This window comes from Ambystoma mexicanum, chromosome 14 (assembly GCF_040938575.1).
Source record: "Ambystoma mexicanum isolate Mex_15411 chromosome 14, UKY_AmexF1_1, whole genome shotgun sequence".
Lineage (NCBI taxonomy): Eukaryota > Metazoa > Chordata > Amphibia > Caudata > Ambystomatidae > Ambystoma > Ambystoma mexicanum.
The window spans coordinates 112,780,881-112,799,245 of NC_090940.1; the positions used below are offsets into that span (position 1 = coordinate 112,780,881).

General features: G+C 44.0%; 1 protein-coding gene across 5 annotated transcripts in view; it reads right to left on the minus strand.

The window, feature by feature from the left end:
• Positions 1–18,365, minus strand: part of TTBK2 (tau tubulin kinase 2) — a 1,138,589-nt gene that overhangs the window by 932,678 nt on the left and 187,546 nt on the right. For all 5 annotated transcript variants that reach the window (XM_069638663.1, XM_069638662.1, XM_069638661.1 and 2 more), the window contains exon 4: positions 3,110–3,257. In XM_069638663.1, coding sequence (XP_069494764.1) covers positions 3,110–3,257 — 148 coding nt within the window. The remainder of the gene's footprint in view (positions 1–3,109; positions 3,258–18,365) is intronic.

Below are 18,365 nucleotides of genomic sequence, written 5' to 3' on the forward strand. Positions count from 1 at the left end.
TGCTTCATCATGCAAGATCATTTTCATTAGGCCGGATATATAATTTGCTTTAAATGCTGCTGTATTAGAAGGCGAAGCAAGTACCTGGGTAAGAATTCTCCAAAGGAATGAGGTGAGCAATCAGTGCAACAATAGAAAATGCAGGTACAACCACCAACTGTGCACGTTAGCCTCTAACCTCAAAATGTTGCACAATGTATAGTCAGCTCATTGCTATGTAATCATGCACCACTACGTAATGAGCCTGTGCTCACGCCGACTAAATGCACTGATGTTGTGCTGGTTACTTAACAGTGTGCAGCTTTCCAAGCGACTGACTTTAAATAGTAGTTTACTTATTGGCTATTGCCTACTTAAAATTAACTATAAGGGCTTTCATTCAGACAAGTAACGTAGATGCACATATTAGCTGGCATTCTTTCGTTTTTGCATATTCTGCCACTTCAACCTAGGAAACAGTACAGCCACTATGAAATCCAATCGTCTGTAGACATCGGACATGGAGGAAGCGCCGGATAGATCCGTCTTTCTTTTGCTCTTTAACCCTTTCAAAACTTTGGATTTCAGAAAGGTCCTGCCTCCCAATTCAACAAAGCATGCAAGTTGTCAAAGTGCATTGTGTTCATTACCTATACAGTGAACCGGAAGTACAGGGTCAGCAAAATAACGCAAATGACAAAATAGGCCGGAAACCGGTTAGCCAAGTCAATGAGGAAGTAGTGGCCGTAACATTTCGGCTTGGTGAAAGGTACGTGGGTATACATAATGGCAACATCTATTTACGGTCTCGCATTTTCACCATAACAAATATATATTACTACATTTGCTTAGCGTTTCGGGAAACCCTAAATATATTCCAATCTGCTGCTTATTCACATCAAGATGAAAAGGGTTAATATAATTGTTTGAATGTGTGGTGATAAGTATGATGCGGTTCCCTGCCTGGCTCTCTGAGGAAGTGACTCTTGGCCCATTGCCCATTGCCCATCAGCCCCCTCCCCCTTGAGCAATTGGATGATGAATCCAGGGCTTTTATGGGGAGGACACCACAGACCCCCCTGCCTTGGTTCACACAGCATGGCAGAGGACGGTCCCAGAAACCCTTTTTATGGGGCACCTGCCGAACCAACAGCCTGAAGCACTGCCTAGGACGGGGGATCTGCAACTTTTGACTCTGCTGATGTTATGGACTACAACTCCCATCAGCCCTAGCCTGCAGAGTCAATGGTCTGGGATCATGGAAGTCAGAGCCAAAACATCTGTAGAGCCACGGGTTGCAGACCACTACCAAAGGCAGACAAACCCCTAGAAATTAACACAAAAAACCCCCACAAGATTCACTTTATCCAGAGTCCAGTCCCTCCATTCACAGCCCCGTAGAAACATTTGTCCTGATAAGGTAACAGTGCAGCCAGTAGTTTTGGGAAAGTCACTTCAAAATCTCAGCGCAACACTGCGTTTGCTGGTTGTGGACCTAACTGCATACGATACAAGGTTCTCTATTCAGCATCTCTTGCGAAGCGTACCCTCATTGAAGATACCATGTTGTGAATTCACACTGAGCGGGCATTCTCTTAAAATTCAGGAGTTTAAAAGATTAAAAGATAAAAAAAAAGCTTTTCCAGCATTCAGTTCACACGCCCGGCAAATCAGAGACTTGGATCCTGCACACGCAGCACCGAAGGGGAGGGAATCCAAGATGGCAGTCAAATGAAAGCTTCATCAAGCACTTCAAGCTACAACTAATCCCAACAGTGCCCCAATTTTAGCGCATCTGTGCAGCCACTATCCCATAGCCCAACCCAGGGGGAAGAGGGAGAGGACTACATAAAAGCCAGAGACTCCAGTCAGTTGGTGTGGATTGTGGTAGCAGGAGTCTCGAATTTGGAGGAAGATGGAGATGGAGATGGAGGAGGGCATACCAGAAGGTAACAGCTGAGATGGAAACATCAGGAGGTTAAGTTGGTACGGGGCGGAGGAGGCAATATCAGCAGGAGAAGGCAAAGGAGTTGATAAGAGCAGGGGGTAAAGCTGTTGCAGAGGCAAAGGAGGGAATCATTTCAGTAAGTGATGGGGTTACAGCAAGGGAGGAGATTGTAGTTGCATAATTGCAGGCGGTGCATAAGAGGAGAGGAAGCAGGTGGTGAAAGCACGATCAAGGGAAGAGAGCATGCCCTCAGTTAGAACAAGAAGGTTCCAGTGCACTAGTTCAGCCCTAGGTAGGACCAGAACGTGGGAGGCGGCATTAGAGTGGGCCAGGAAGAAGACAAGTTCAGAGAGGCAATAAGTGAAGAGCCAGGGTGAAATTCCCCAAAGATTTGCAGAGGGTGAGTAAATCCCTCTAAGGAAACGTACCAATACTCAAGGACATATAAACAATCACAAGGACCTATATAAAAGCAGGATAACATTATGGGAACCGTCTTAGAGCAGAGATACAGTCTGGTGGAGAGGAATCATCACAGCATTTTGGTTTGGGAAACATGCTGTTTTCTTTAAGTCAGTCTGAATGTGTGAATATTCAGCTAAATAAAGGTTGGAACTTGAACATATGGTCTTGGCATGCTTCTCGGTCTCAGGCAGCTCCTTGACACAGGACAAAACAAATGTGAATAAGAAAACCTTACAAGAAGGGCTTGCAGATCAGCGGCCGTACGTGCAATTCTGCATGGTTTTCTCATGAAGGCAAAACATACTAAAGTGAAAATGCCTATTCTAACAAGGACTTCTTGCAGCAAGGTAATGTTTACCCTAGAGCTAATTAAGTAAAACTTGTTCAGGTGTGAAGCTTCTGTAAAACGCACCAGGTCGACTTTTGCGTGGTGAAAAGGGCAAGCACAAAGTGCAATACAGTAAAGGGGTTGACCAAAGATTGTTTTCTATTAGCAAAGTGCTGCGTTAGTTCCTTACTGAATATAGGTCAATCAAACCCACGTTCTCTCCTAGAATACTGCGCTAAAGACAGTGTGGCTAACAGCATCTTGTGGCGAATGGTTAAAAAATACTTCCAAACACATTCATTTCCTGGGTGACTATACCACTAGATCAAACATCAATCTTTCGGCTTTATCACAGCAACACAGAGATATTTTAAGTGGGGTCTTCTTACCTTGTAGTTTCTTTAATACAGCAACTTCCATTTTCAGGACTTGTTTTGGCTGCTGAGCAGATTCTACCTTCAACGCAACATTTTCCCTGGTGAGTAAATCCAGAGCATCGTAAATTTCTCCAAAACCTCCACCGCCGATCTTCCGTAACTGCAATGGTAAGAGCGAGTGCGTGAATAAAGAAACTGAAAAAGAAAAGGACTGTCCAAACTCCAATTTACCAAGAAGCATGTAAGCCAACCAACCGCCAACCATAACTAACACACTAACACACTAACACACTAACACACTAACACACTAACACACACACACACACACACACACACACACACACACACACACACACACACACACACACACACACACACACACACACACACACACACACACACACACACACACACACACACACACACACACACACACACACACACAAGTAAAAGAAAAGATAAATAACAAAATATTCTTTAACACTGCAAACAGAGAAAATGTGACCATAACATACTGCAGCCAGTAACTGCCCCAGTTTTGTATACGTGGAGCAGGATTACATCCCTGTTAAGACGGTTTTGTTACTATCGGACCGAGAAGAAAAAAAAAAGGTCTGACTGTACAAAACAACCGAAAAATGCTACCACCAAATGTTCGAACACCAAAGGTTTGAACCTTTGGGGGTAGCAGTACAGGTAAGTAAAAAAAGAACTACAAACAATAAAAATAAAAATTAGAAAGGTGCAAACTTTTGTTAGTTTGCACCTTTCTCATGCGAACATTCCGGCCGCAGCAAAATCAGCTGCAGTCGGCAGCTGATTTTGAATCTTAGAATCGTTATGACTGCTAGGTCAGTCTTAATGAGATTTATGTGGTGGCACAGAGTACACAAAATTAGATCCCCTTAAGCCAGTTGGTAGTAGTATGATAGCCACCTACATTCATGAAACATATTTCACAGAACCACAGTGCATTTTGGTATTTTTTGGGAGAGGAGGGGGACAAAAACACAGATGGCCTGCTGGTTTGGAATCTCCTACTCCTTTACCTACCCACATTCAACTTCTCTCTAATTTGTACACCAACACAAAATGTATGACTTTCAAAACTCCCGAGCAGCAGTGCTGTGGACTAAATGGGATTGACAAACTTACCAAATACTGTCTATTTTTATCCCTCAAATGTAATAGCATTGGTACTGAAAACATATGAAGGGACCCAGTAGCCTATTAGAAAACATTGTAAAGATGGTGCCATGTTTTTAAAAGTGGTTATGCTTGAAATGTCAAAACATACGATTACGTTATCACACTGAAAACTTGTCGGCTGTTCAAATGAATTCTGGAAAACCAGAATACCAGGTAGCTTAACCCCTTAACTGCCAAGGGTCCCCCACCCCCCCAGTACCAAGGCCTTTTTTGGTGATTTTGGTATGTCGCCATTCAATCCCTTGTAACATTTTTGTTAGATGAGATATCTAGGCCAAATCTTGCCCCTTTTCTTCGCACATGTAGGCGGTCATTCCACCACCAAGGAATCCTAATTTGCTGTAGGGGTGTGAGAGAAAATAACCAAAATGGGAGAAAGGTTTGGGTTTTTTCAGAAAATGGCAATAAAAGGATGTGTTTTTTTTCCTTGTAAGAGCTAGGAACAAATGGTTTACTTTGCTGAATTTGCCATTTTCCAGGCTTTCAAGAACAGGTTGAGTGGAAACCAAAAGAACATTTTCACATGGTTACCAGCCATTTCGAGAGAGGTAGGCGATTTTGCCCTTTTTTTCCAATAGGACATGCGTGGACAGAATGGAAGAGGAGGGTAGCTGAATGGGAAGACAGAAAGTCATACATTTCTCAAAGTAGACAAAATTCCAAGTTTAGGAAGGGGTGATTTGCGCAGGGCAGGCAACAATTATGTAGGGACAAATGCCATAGTTTGGGAAAAATGTGGAAAAATAAAATAAAAATAAGTATGTGGTGGACATGGTTGGCCCGTTAAGGCAATGGCTTCTGTGAATTTTGAGAAAGGCAATGCCCAGCTACATTCCCCCGACTCTTCGTTAGGAAAGCACACTTTTTTTCGGTACTTGGGCATAAATATGAATAGTCACAGCTCTGACCTTCCATACGTCAGAGCTTAAGATAAAAAAGGACTACAAGCAACAGTGCAAGCGTGTATCATTCATGCCAAATATGGAAAATGTTCCTTTCTGGCAGCACTCGCCTTCTATAAATCAGAAGACAGTGCCCACAGTCCTGTACAGTGCCCAGACCAACGTATGGAGACCTGAATCATTCTGGCTCTGACTAGAAGGGATGTTTTGGAAACGTATACTTTCATTAACTTCAACTCAACCCATGTGCATCATAAGATACTAACTAGGACTGCTATCCCTTTATAGTTCTTATGCTTGGAAATTATGCTAGCTGTATAGATACTATTCTCTAACCCAAAGTCTTTGCTACATGAACCGTGTATTTATAATCTTCTGACCATCATTTTATAGCAACGTGGAGACAACAGACCATCAAAATCATGAATTTAGCAGACATTTCACCTGAACTTCTGCTAAAGAATCCCACACGTGCCATGCAGAAACTTTGGCAGCATGACTGGATTCCCACCTGGCAATTGTGGATCACATATGCAAACTTTAAAAGCAATCCATTTGCTCTGAAAAAGTGTTGAGAAACTAAATCCTACTTAGCTAAGTTTCCATTATCTGTCTCTAGAAATGCTGTCTTACGATTCAGATCCAATTTTGGAAAACAAAAGAGGTCTTGGCCATGCGGAAACAAATCTGTACATTTGAAAATGTATGCAGATTTTGCAAAAAAAACAAAGCAAATGGAAACATTAAAGTATCTACTAACAGCATGTCCAATGCTCATGACTAAGCCGACTTTATATCTGCATCCCCACTTCAAAGACTTTAGGATTCTAACATCCGAAATACTGTGGTTCTACATATTTCGCAATCAACGCACAACAGTTTAAATTGGTGTGGTTAGATTTCTTTTATCTTTAAACATAACTTAATTCGAGTAACAGTTCTGCTGACTGTAAATCTCGAACCCTGAAATCATTGCCATGAACATTGCTTCTCACACAGGAGAGATTGATCACCCAATGATGTTTATTCCAATTGATTTTTAACTAGTAAATTTGATATTGTACACTTTTAAAATATTGCAATTTTATGTGTGGATCACTTTAGAGACATGTATTGAAAGGTTGATATCTTAGTCAGCCATAACAATAAAAGTCCCATAGTGCTGGGCATTTTAATTAAAGTGAAACAAATCAATATTAAACAGCGGGCTGAATGAAACTGAACTTTAAAGCTAAATCAATACCTATTGAATACCAAACTGAATAAAAATGTAACCATTATGCAGAACTCTATGCTTGTTAAATCCCAAAATGAATGTAACTTTAAAATTAAGCAAAATCAATGCATGCTGAACATAAAAGTGAATGGAACTTCGATATCTAAGCAAAAATCATTACATGTTGAATTCTGAACATAATCTAACTAAATTTAAGGAAGATTGAATTAACAGAACTTTATAAAGGATCAAGAGAGCTATATAGTGAAATGACAAATGAACTAAAAGCCTGAACATATACTGAAGTCAATCCTATTTCATTAAGAACATAATTAAGAGTTTATGGCCCAAGGAAATGGAGAAAGTAGCCAAGAGGCCCACCTATTTGTGATAAAAAGATGAGACTTAAGGAGATGCATGTCTCGAGCATGGAACCTCAAGACCCTTTTGTGTTTGAATTGCGTTGCCTAGAACTTGGGGAAGGGAACCCAGAGTATTGTTTAGAACTATTTAACCTCGAACTTAAGAAAGGTAACCTTGAGACCTTTTCTGGAACTGGTTTATACATGGGGAAGGGAGCTGAAAGAAAAGGTGTGAGCTGGAAGAAGCTCAGAATGTTATTTTTGAACACTGTCTCTTTGGTTGCTGACATCCCTGTACATTGTTTAGCTTAGTTGTGAGGGCAGGGATAGGTTTTGGACACAGACAGATTCTTAAGTTGAACTTTTGGACTCAGAGTTACCATATTTATTTTCAGGTTGGGAAATCCCACCTTAGCATAGGGCAAGTTAGGCTTTTTACCATCCTGTCATTGTTTTTAATAAAACAGTTTATTTTGAACTTTGAATCTGTTGTCTATGTCTTGCTTCATGATGCCTTCACACCTGCCACCAAAGAACATCCATATACAAGATTCCTATTGAAGTGATGTGGCAGTATAGCTTTCCACCAAGTTTCCTAATGGATATGGTAAGAGTTTGGAGACAAATCTCAGCCTGTTCATTTGCAGTGCCAACATGTGATGGTGCTGGCAGCACTGCATTTCCTGGAAACTGTGCCATTCCAACAGACTACCATTACAAACAGGATTTCACAGAGCAGCCACACACTGAAAACAGGTGAAGCGTTGCATCCCAAGGAGAATGCAGTAATACATTTGCAGGCCGTAAAGAATTATTGACAGGCAATAGGTGGATTCTCTACTCCCAAGAAAGCACTTTTGAGTGCTCTGAAGGTAGGTGTGCCTGATACTGCCATTACAAGACACGGTTGTAGAAACTAAGGAATTGTCAGCGAGAAAACGGGAGATTGCTTGCAGTCATTGGGACTCACTATGTGAAGCTCTCAACCATGACAGCAAGAATGTCTGGACGATCCTTTCTAAGAATTGTTACGAGTTAGACCATGGATTATCCAAGTTCCTGAAATGTTTGACTCTATAGTGTGGCTAACGAGGCCGGCGTGAAAGACACTAAGCCACCTGTTTGCTCTAATAGAACACAACTACATTTATTTATAGTAAGGGAGCTTGAGCTAGTTATAGGCCAACAGAAATCTAACAAAGTACCCAGGGCTGATGGGGCCCTGAATCATCTTTTTCGCACATGTAATGAGCTGTGGGTTCCTTTTCTGGTGGAGGTATTCAATGTGCTTCGGTCAACCAATTCCATACCTGCAAGCTGGGAAAACTACTATCTATAAGGAGAGTCCGAAATCTGTACCATTCTCTTACTGAAACTACAACTAGTAAAAGGGGCAACACACTCGGCAGGATACACCCTCGACGCAATTTTTGCAAATGAAAAACTCATCACCACGGCACCTCTGATACAAATACTGTGGAGCGACCACCTCATCATCCCATTCATGATCACCTCCTAAACTCGCAACCACCACCAAAAGAAACTGTAAACAAGTCAAAGAAAGCAACCTATTCGAACAACCAGAACTAACCAAACCCTCAACTACAGAACTAGAGCTAGCTGACCTAGACGGGAAAGTGGAACTACTACACAAATGGATTGCAGACACAATAAATAAGATCACTCCAGAAAAACCATTCACTCCAGAAAAACAAAAAGAGCAATGACTAAATGGTTCACCCCACTATTAAATAACATGAAAAAGGAAAACAAAAAGATGGAACTGGAATGGAGGAAAGAATACAACCCAGAAAAAAAAACACTGTTCCAGAAACAAATCCGTGCATACAAGAAGGAAATTCAAAAGGCGAAGAGAAGGCATTATGATGACAGAATCACCAATGCAACCAACACACAAAAAGAAATGTTTAACATTGTTAAAGAGATCAGAAACCCACCAGGCTGCGATAACACACTAACCCCCTCAGAGAAACTTTGCAACGACCTGGCAGACCATTTCAAGAAAAAAATCAATGACATCCGACAAACCATACAAAAGAGACCAACCAACCACAACTTACAACCAAACGAACCTAACACAGAACCACAGCACAAACTCAAAATCAAACGCAGCAAAAAAGCTGGCTCACCCATGGATCCCTGTCCCCCGGACATCTACAAATCCATCCTCGCACAAGGAACGCCAGCAGAATACTACAGAAACCTTCTAAATCTATCACTAGCACAGGGACTGTGCCGAGGACCTTCAAATCAGCCTATATTAAGCCACTTCTAAAATAAACACAAGTGGCGACGTAGAAGAACTCTCCAACTACCAGCCAATCTCAACATTCCCTACCCGGCAAAATTCCTGGAAACCTATGTATATAAACTCACCCACGAGCACATAGAAAAACACCACCTATTAGACCAAGCTCAAGTAGGTTTCAGACCAGCAAGAGGAACGGAAACAGCACTTTACTCCATCAGGAACGACCTTAAAACTAACGCAGACTAACAACCTCAGCCCTTATTCTACTCGACCTCTCTGCAGCCTTTGACACAGTTAGCCATGACACCCTGACCAAAAGACTAGAAGACATAGGCATAACAGACACAGCACTACTCTGGACTAAATCATTCCTAGCAGACAGAACAGAAACTGTATGGATCAAACCCTTCAAATCCACTCCATGAGTTAACGACTGGAGTACCACAAGGATCCTCACTATCACCACTATATTTCAACATCTACCAGACGCCGGTCATCAGAATCTTCAAAAAAATACAACATTACTTGCTACAACTAGGTCAATGACACTCAAATCATCTACAAAATCAAAGACAACGAAGCGGATCACTCAAGTCTAATCGACTGTCTGAAAGAAGTCTTCAACTGAATGAATGCCAACAACCTAAAAATCAACCCTGGAAAGACCGAAATCATGATCATATCCAAAGACCAAGGGAATGAAACCGCCATCCCATGGCCAACGGAAATGGGAACCACACCAACACCATCTAAGGTAGTAAAGAATCTGAGAGTTCTGATGGACAACACCCTAACTTAGAACCACAAATAAACGCAACAGTGAAGAAATGTGTCTTCCTCCTCCACACGGCAATAAGAATCTTACCTTTCCTCTCCTTCACGCACAAAACACTCACTATCGTAGCCCCCATCATGTCAAGAAACGACTATGCAAACAGCCTCTACTTCGGAATACCAGAATACCTCCTGAAGAAACTACAACAAATCCAAAATGCGGCAGCCAGACTACTCCTCAAACTATCCAGAAGAGATCTCATCACTCCTGCCCTAAACACACTACACTGGCTCCCAGTAACACATTGCATCACCTTCAAAACCATGTGCATAACGCACAGGGCAAACCATACCTTAAGAAAAAACTTGGAGGCACCTCCTTCTACCACTTAGCCGCAAAAACCTGGAACATCCCAAAAGAGATCAGAAACACAGAAGATCAACACAAATTCAGAAAATTACTTAAAACCTGGCTCTTCAAGACCACTGACTCAGACTGAAAACAGAAACAGAGAAAAAGGATGACTATACTGGAAAGGATACCGACAGCCCCAGAACCGACAGGGAAGCTCCTGCAGTACCGGGACGGATGACACCAGATAGACTGAAACACATGGAGACGGAGTCAACTACCCCAGACAATCCCACCATCTACTTCACCCCCCCCCACCCCTTAGTCGCCACCAGGCACCAAAGTGTCAATTGAATCGTCGAGACACTGACAATCACCACACTAGCTGAGTGGTGGATATTGGAAGGTGCTCTGGCCCAAAAGTAGGAAGAGAGGACAGGTGGGGTGGTGAGGGAGGCTGGTTGAGGTGGGGGACAGATGTGAAAGGGACATTGAATGCAAGATGGGCCCAGATCAGATCAGTGGCGCATCAGGAGAGACTACACAAGTCCAGCACCTCAATTCAGGATAGAGATACCAACTAACCAATTCCACTAACAATTTCCCTCCCTCTGCACACACTTCTAAAACTACAAACAAACACAACCACAAACCTACAGCACAACAAACCGCACAAACTTTACTACATTGCAACAACACAAACAATAAAAAACACAGACTTCTACAACAGTACACAACAACTACCGGCCGCAAACACCCCAGGCCCAGCCAACGGACCCACCGGGCTGAGACCGTCAACAGCACATCACTGCTCTCTTGCGCTTTTCCTGCTTTTTCCCACTAACTCACCCTCCCTTCCTCTTTCACAGCCACCAGTGCGCCAGGGGACCACTCCGGTGGTGATAGTGTGCGGTACAAATGTCCTTTAACATTAACATTACTGGATGGTTACTCTTTTGGATGGAACAGCAAAGATGTTCTCTGGTGTTATAATGAAAAGGTTCGAGCAATAGGTCCTGTTAACAATGTTCTCTCGGATACCCAGTTAGCATTAAGCAACGATGGGAACTATTAGTCAATGTATAAATCTGTACCTGCAAGTATGTTAATGTTAAAAAGGATATTTGTACCGCGCACTACCATCACCGGAGTGGTCCCCTAATGTTCTGAAAAGGGAAGGGGGTGAGTTACTGGGAGTAAGCAGGAAAAGTGGAAGAGAGCAGTGATGTGCCGTTGGCAGCCTCAACCCAGTTAACACTGTGCGCTGGGCTTGGGGTGTTTTCCGGTCGGTAGACGTTGTGTGCTGCTGTGCAAGTCTATGTGTGGTTTGTTTTGTTGCTGCGTTGCAGTGAAGTGTGTGCGGTTTGTTGTGGTATAGGGTTGTGGTTGTTTAGAGTTTGAGAGGTGTATGCAGAGGGGTGAAATTGTTAGTGGGTTGGTGATTGGCATCGCTGTTTAAGAGTGATGTGTTAGATTTCCACGTTTTTACTAGATGTGGCACGTGAATATTTCTGTATTTCTATCTAGATCGTTACTGGCTAATATTCACAATCCTTTCTATATGTAAGGCCCACCAAAATGTAACAGCTGTATCCAAATGTGGCACTGGTCCACCTTTGAAATCATGTTTATGTGTGAAGCAAGCTAGTGTTCACAATTGTATCGGAATTTGGGTTTGATAGTATTCCCGATGCACTCTAGACGAGGCACTGGAAAACAATTGTTATTCTATCGAGATGTGGCACTGGCCGACATTCACAATTCTATCTAGTTGTGAAGCAGGCTATTGTTCACAGTCTTATCCAAGTGTGGCACTTGCCAACATTCACTATTCCATCTGAGTGTGGCAATTGCTAACCTTGATGATCCTATCTAAATCTGACTCAAGCCAATAATCACTAGTCCATCTAAGTGTGGCAAGTACATTTTTCTCACGTGTCCCCCGTCTACGTGGCATTTGTAGATCTCAGTTTGGCATTTTACCACATGGACAGGGGTTTCCTGTGGAGGACCCTTGGTGATATGGGAGTTTCTGGTGCACGTACCCACATATTAGAGGCCCTTCGCTGAGTCGCCAATTCGCATAGGCACCATAGAGAAGGAGAAGTAATACCATTAAGGTGGAGCAGGAGCAGGGGGGTTCAGCAGGGGTGAGTTCTTGCACCTCTCCTTATGTCAATGGACTACCATACTCCTTAGAAAGCCTTAGCGCTGATGTACCTAGTTCGAAGGCAGGAAGTTCCCAGTTCCTAGCTATACCGATGTTGCGGCCTTGCTAGCCAGAAATCCTAAGCAACTCCAGAGCCTAATAGAGGACTATGCTAAGTTTATGAATCAGGGGGAGGTCTGAAGGTTAACAGACAAATGCTATGTAATATGTTTTACTACTAAACATCTGCATGACCTGACAATCTTTCTGGGCGGCTGTAAACTCAAGGCCTGTAAATGTTTTGAGAACCTTGGTATAATTTTGAATGGAGGGGAAATTGGAAGCAAAACCAGACCATTAATAAGAAAAAGTTACTTACCCCTGGTAACGTTCTTTCGACTTGATATTCCTCCCACGTATTCCTCATCTTTTGACATAAGTTGTCCAACTTCAGCTGCTTCTGAACGTAAATGTTTGGCAGCGGGCGCTGTCCATTGGGGTCGACTCAATGTCCCTCGAAGGCCTCCGTAGAGGATGTCATCGAAGGCACATATAGCACGCGCAGCGTCCGCTTACTTCAGTTCTGTTTTGCCCCCTTTACAGCAGAAATACCTGCCAAAGTACGGGAATTACCGTACTCCATCTTGAAGGAACGAAAGCTGTAATAGCATAGGAAATTGTACTGTGGGGTAGGCTTGGAGGGTGATGAGGAATATGTTGGCAGAACATCCAGTCGAAAGAATGTTACCAGGGCTAAGTAACTTGTTCTTCGAATGGATTGTGTTCTCCCACGCATTCCTCATCTTTTGACAGACTCCCAAAGCAGTATTTGATTTGGAGGAGAGAGTAGAATTTGCATTTACATGCTCTCATGAACTGAGTGCAGGACTGCTTTACCAAAGCTACCATCCTGACCGAGGGAAGATTCCAGGCAATAATGCTCTGTGAAGGTGTGGATAGTAACCACGTTGCCGCTTCACAAATTTATTGGTACACCCCTTTGCAGGGCTGTAGAGATAGCCATGCCGCTGGTGGAATGGGCCCTTAAAGCTTCCGGAGGCTCCTTTGCTGCCAACCTGTAACATTATGTAAAGGCCAGAATTATCCATCTGGATAAGGTCTTTTTAGAAACAGCCTGACCCAGTTTATGACCTGTATATCCAATGAAAAGTTGATCAATACGCAGTTTTGACATTCTAGATATATAAAAGTTTAAATCTCTACGAGGGGCCAACCTATGTAGTCTTTCCTCCTCCTTACTAGGGTGGGGGATAGAAAGAAGGCAGAACAATTTTCTGTCCTATGTGGAAATTAGAAATGATTTTGGACAAAAATTAAGGTTTGACCCTTAAAACAACCCTATCCTTGTGGAAGATAGTAAAGGGTGGCTTGGATGAAAGTGCCTGCAACTTGCTCACTCTACGGGCTGAAGTTAGAGCTACAAATCAAATGGTTTTAAAAGGTTAACAACCGTAAAGAACATGAGTGTAAAGTCTCAAATGGTGCACACAATAGCAATTTTAGAACCATATTAAGGTCCCAAACTGGAACCTGGAAAGGAGAAGGAGAGAACAGATTGGGGAGTCCCTTTAGAAGTGGAATTTTGAAGTAGGAACATTCTTCTGACAAGTGCTTAAAGATGGACAGCACCGCCAAATAGCCTTTAATAGTACCAATCTGGAGCCCCAGATTGGCCAAGGATAGCCGAAAGGATAAAACATCTGGCGTTTTACACGTAAATGGATCTACATTCTTTTCCCTGCACAGTTGCAGAATGAATTCCAACGGCAAGGGTAGAAAGACTTTATTGCTGGCCTTCTGGCCGAAAGCAATATCTCCATTACGTCACTCCATTAGGTCCCAATCCTTGTATCTTAATCTTACAGAAACCAAGAGTGAAGGTTTAGTGTCTTGACCTCTGGATGGAGAACCCGGCCCACCTCTCGCGAGAGAAGGTCCTCTTTTTGTGGAAGACGTATTGGAGGTCGGATGGACATGTCCAGCATGTCCGGATACCACGTACTCCTGTCCCAATCCGGGGCAATTAGGATCATGTGTTTCCCGAACTTTCTCAACCTCCTGATCACTTGAGGAATGACAGCGACAGGAGGAAAGACGTAAGGAGTGGAAATTCCCAGTCCACAACAAACACGTCCCCTAGAGATCCTCTTAGAGGAAATTCCCTGGAGCAGTACAGATCACGCTTCCGGTTGGCACCGGTCGCAAACAGATCCACTTGATGGATTCCCCAAAGGGTGAAGATCTCTTGAAGAACTTCCTGAGCTAGTTCCCACTTGCGAGAGGCTGTGCTCTGCCTGCTCAGAGTATCTGCTGCTGTGTTCTCCTCTCCAGCTAGGTGAGCTGCCGACAGGAAGATTCCTTCTCGAATTGCCCAGAACCAGCGCTAGTCTGATTGCCCTCTGCTCCAAAAGATGGATATGTAGTTTGGACTCTGATGGAGACCAATGACCACTGACCAGCAGATCGTTGGTATGTGCTCCCCACCCCGTGAGTGAGGCGTCCATCACTACTGTTATCTCTGGCCATGGTTGCCAAAATTGTTCTTCCTTCAGAATATTGTCCTCGCAGGCCCACCACAGAAGATCCCATGCAACCCTGCTTGGAACCTGAAGTAGGTATGACATCTTTCCTGAGAACTGGGACCATTGAGGTTTTAGAGCCCATTGAAGGGATCTCATTCTCAGGCTCTGGCACCAGAAAATTGCAGGATGCCATGAGGCCGAACAACCTCAAAAAATCTAAGGCCGGGAGACACTGTACATTTTAAAACTTGGTGACAATCTGAAGTAAGTCTTGAGCCCTCCCCTTGGGTAGCGAGCTCTTCCCCAAGGATGTATCCAGTACAACCCTGAAGAACTGGAGCTTTTGAGAAGGCGTCATATGGGACTTCTTGTAATTGAGGTAGTAGCCCAGTCTGTGAAGAGAGTGGCAAGTGACGTTGCGATGAGCCAGTGCTTGTTCGGGAGAATGTGCCCTGATCAGCCAATCGTCCAAGTAGGGGTAGACGTGAATCCCCCCTCTCCTGAGACTCGCTGTTACCACCACCATCAGTTTGGTGAAAACCCTCGGCGGAGGTCAGCCCGAATGGCAGAACTCGAAATTGATAATGAAAACCGCTAACTGCGAACTTCAGGTATTTTCTGTGCTTGAGATGGATTGGCAAATGAAAATAAGCATCCTGAAGGTCCAATGACGCCAACCAATCCTGGAGTTGGAGGGCCTGAAGCATCTGAGAAAGTGTGACCATCTTGAACTTGTCCTTCGTGAGGAACATGTTCAAGTATCTCAAGTCCAAAATGGTCTCAGTCCTCCGTTCTTCTTGTGTATTAGGAAATAAGGGGAATATCCCTTGTTCCTCTCCGCTAAAAGCACCGGTTCTATAGCGCCTTCCGCTAGCAGGGTTAAAATTTCCTGCACAAAGAGCGGATCTGGAACCCTCGAAGAGTAGTTGCCCGGTGGATTGTTCTGAGGTCTCTGTATAAAAGGAAGGCAGTCACCGTGGGCTACAGTTTCTAAAGCCCAAGCATTCGAAGTATTGTCTTGCCACTCTTCTAGATGCCGAGACAGTCTGCCCCTCCACTCATTAACTGTGACTCAAGACCTCAGAGAGGTTTTGAGTTGGCTGATGCAGCAGCAGATGGTAAAGAAGCCGCTGCTTGTGCTGGCTTTGCACCCCTTCCACCACGAGGAAATCTTCTTTGGCCCCTTTTACTGGCCATTCCTCTCACCCTTCCAACTGAGGAGTAGTAGCAAAAAGATCTACCCCTCAAAGTTGTCCACTAGGTTGAAAAGGCTGCCACCTTCAAGGTCTGCAACTTCTCAAGACTCTCGTCAGCCTTGTTTCCAAAAAGGTGAGACCCGTCAAAAGACATGTTGAGAAGTCTGGATTGCACATCCGATGAACGTAAACTTTGCAAGAGCACAAGTGGAAATGGCAGATTTTAGTGCCATACTCCCTGCAGAAAATACTTTCCTTGCCCATCCATCTACACATTTGTCGTCCCTATCAGGAGGGATAGAAAGGTACGCCGCTTGTTTAGATGTCGCAGTAGCTGCCTGCACCACCAGACTCTCGGGAGTGGGGTGTTTCGACAGGTAGTCAGAGTCACTACTGGAAGGGCGATACTTCTTGGTCAAGTTCTTAACAGTCGGATTGGACTCAAGTGTCTCCCACTTCGTCGCCACCCTTTTCTGCAAGGCTATGCAAAATGGAAATATGGGATTTGATTGCAGACCTTTGTCTAAAATGTCAGTAAGGTCATATTGTTTGTACGGTAATGGAGGTCTACTCCAACCCATATAGTCCACTACCTTTGATATGAGTTGCCTGTAAGACGCATCTGCATGCTCCCCAGCCTGTTTTCTCCAACTCTGGTGAGGTATCCACCCCACTTGCAGTCTGCAGATTGTCATAGGAGGTCTCATCCTGGACTCCTCTGCAATAAAACTCTCTGGTACATTAGGCATACCATATTGTAGGCCAAATAGAGCCTCCTCATAAATGGAAGAAAGTGACTTAAAATAGTCTTTCCTGGGTAGTGGTACATATGTTTTCTCAGGAACAATGGTTTTTTTTTTTCAGTAATGGGTTCGACGCTGGAGTACTCATCGAAACTTTCTTGATCAGCGCCATTGATTTAACTGGGGCGCTCTGTGTCGGTGGGGCAGCTGGCAATGATGGCACAGCTGGCGTTGATGCCTTTGGCGTCGATGTTGAGGGTTTGGCTGCCGTTGAAGGCGCTGCCAAAGGCGTCGATGACCTCGACTTATGCTTGCGGCTTGACCGATCCTTCGATGAAAATTCATTGGATCGAGGCCTCACGATGTGGATCGGGCTTCCGTCCTGGGCTCGAGGGCGTGCAGGAGTTAGGTCAAGCCCTTTCTTTACCTGCTTCTTTCAAAGGCGTGTTAGGAGCATGGCTTGGAGGCTTTTGTTTTTTCGAATATTCTGAGCATCTTTGCTCGGAAGGCCTCCCACTCGGCCGTAGTGGACTTTTTGGTAGGACAAGGAATTCTCTATAGGGAATCGTCCGACGACTAAGTCAATGAAGGTGATCCACAGTGCCGTCTCTTCGATGACGAAGAAGAGTGGTATGAGCCACTCCTCAATCTCGCCCACTTGCCCTTCTTCCTCCGAGGAGAGTCGCCTCTCGACTCGTCAGTCGAAGGTTTCATGGTCAGGGTAGGAGATTTTGGGATTCGGCCTACCTTCAACTTCCCCTTACGTTCCTTCAAGGCCTTTACAGTCAGACTGGCACTTGGAGCAGTCAGAGGGGTCATAGTCCGCCCTAAGGCACCACAAACTGATTCTATGGGGATCGTCCAAGATATTTTCGACCCACAATCCCGACACTTTTTGAAACCAGACTTGGGGGTTGTCCATGACGATGATGAAGACATTTTGATCTCGAAATATCGAAGTTGTCACAAAAGTGAAGAAGCGTGCCATATTTCTTGAAGCCAACACGGTTGCGGAAAAACAGAACTGATGTCAACGGGCGCTGCGCATGCTATATATGCCTCCAAGGACATCATCACCGATGAGGGAGATCGAGTCGATGCCATAGACGCACAGAGCCCTCTGTAAACAATTATTTTTCAGAAGGAGCTGAAGCTGGACAACTTATGTCAAAAGATGAGGAATACGTGGGAGGACACAATCCATTTGAAGGAGGAAAGTGAAACAAGCCTGCAGCAGTATTTTTAGATTTGGTAAATCCTTGCAACACTTCTCTGCAAGTCACATGCAAACTGTCTACAGGAGGTAAGTGTGTGGCAACAGGAGACTATGATAGTGAACTATGGGGCATGGGCAATGTGGATGGACTCAAAGCTGAGGAGAATTCCTTATCCTCCTGTGTTTTGGGAGGGCCCAGGACCACATCATCATTTAATAAAAAAAACCTTGAAACAGGACTTGCCCACATCAGATACTCTGAAGCCTAAACCCATTATATTGTGTTTTCCCTATGGTTGAGGCAAGAAGAAAATTTAACCACGGTTCCGATTGG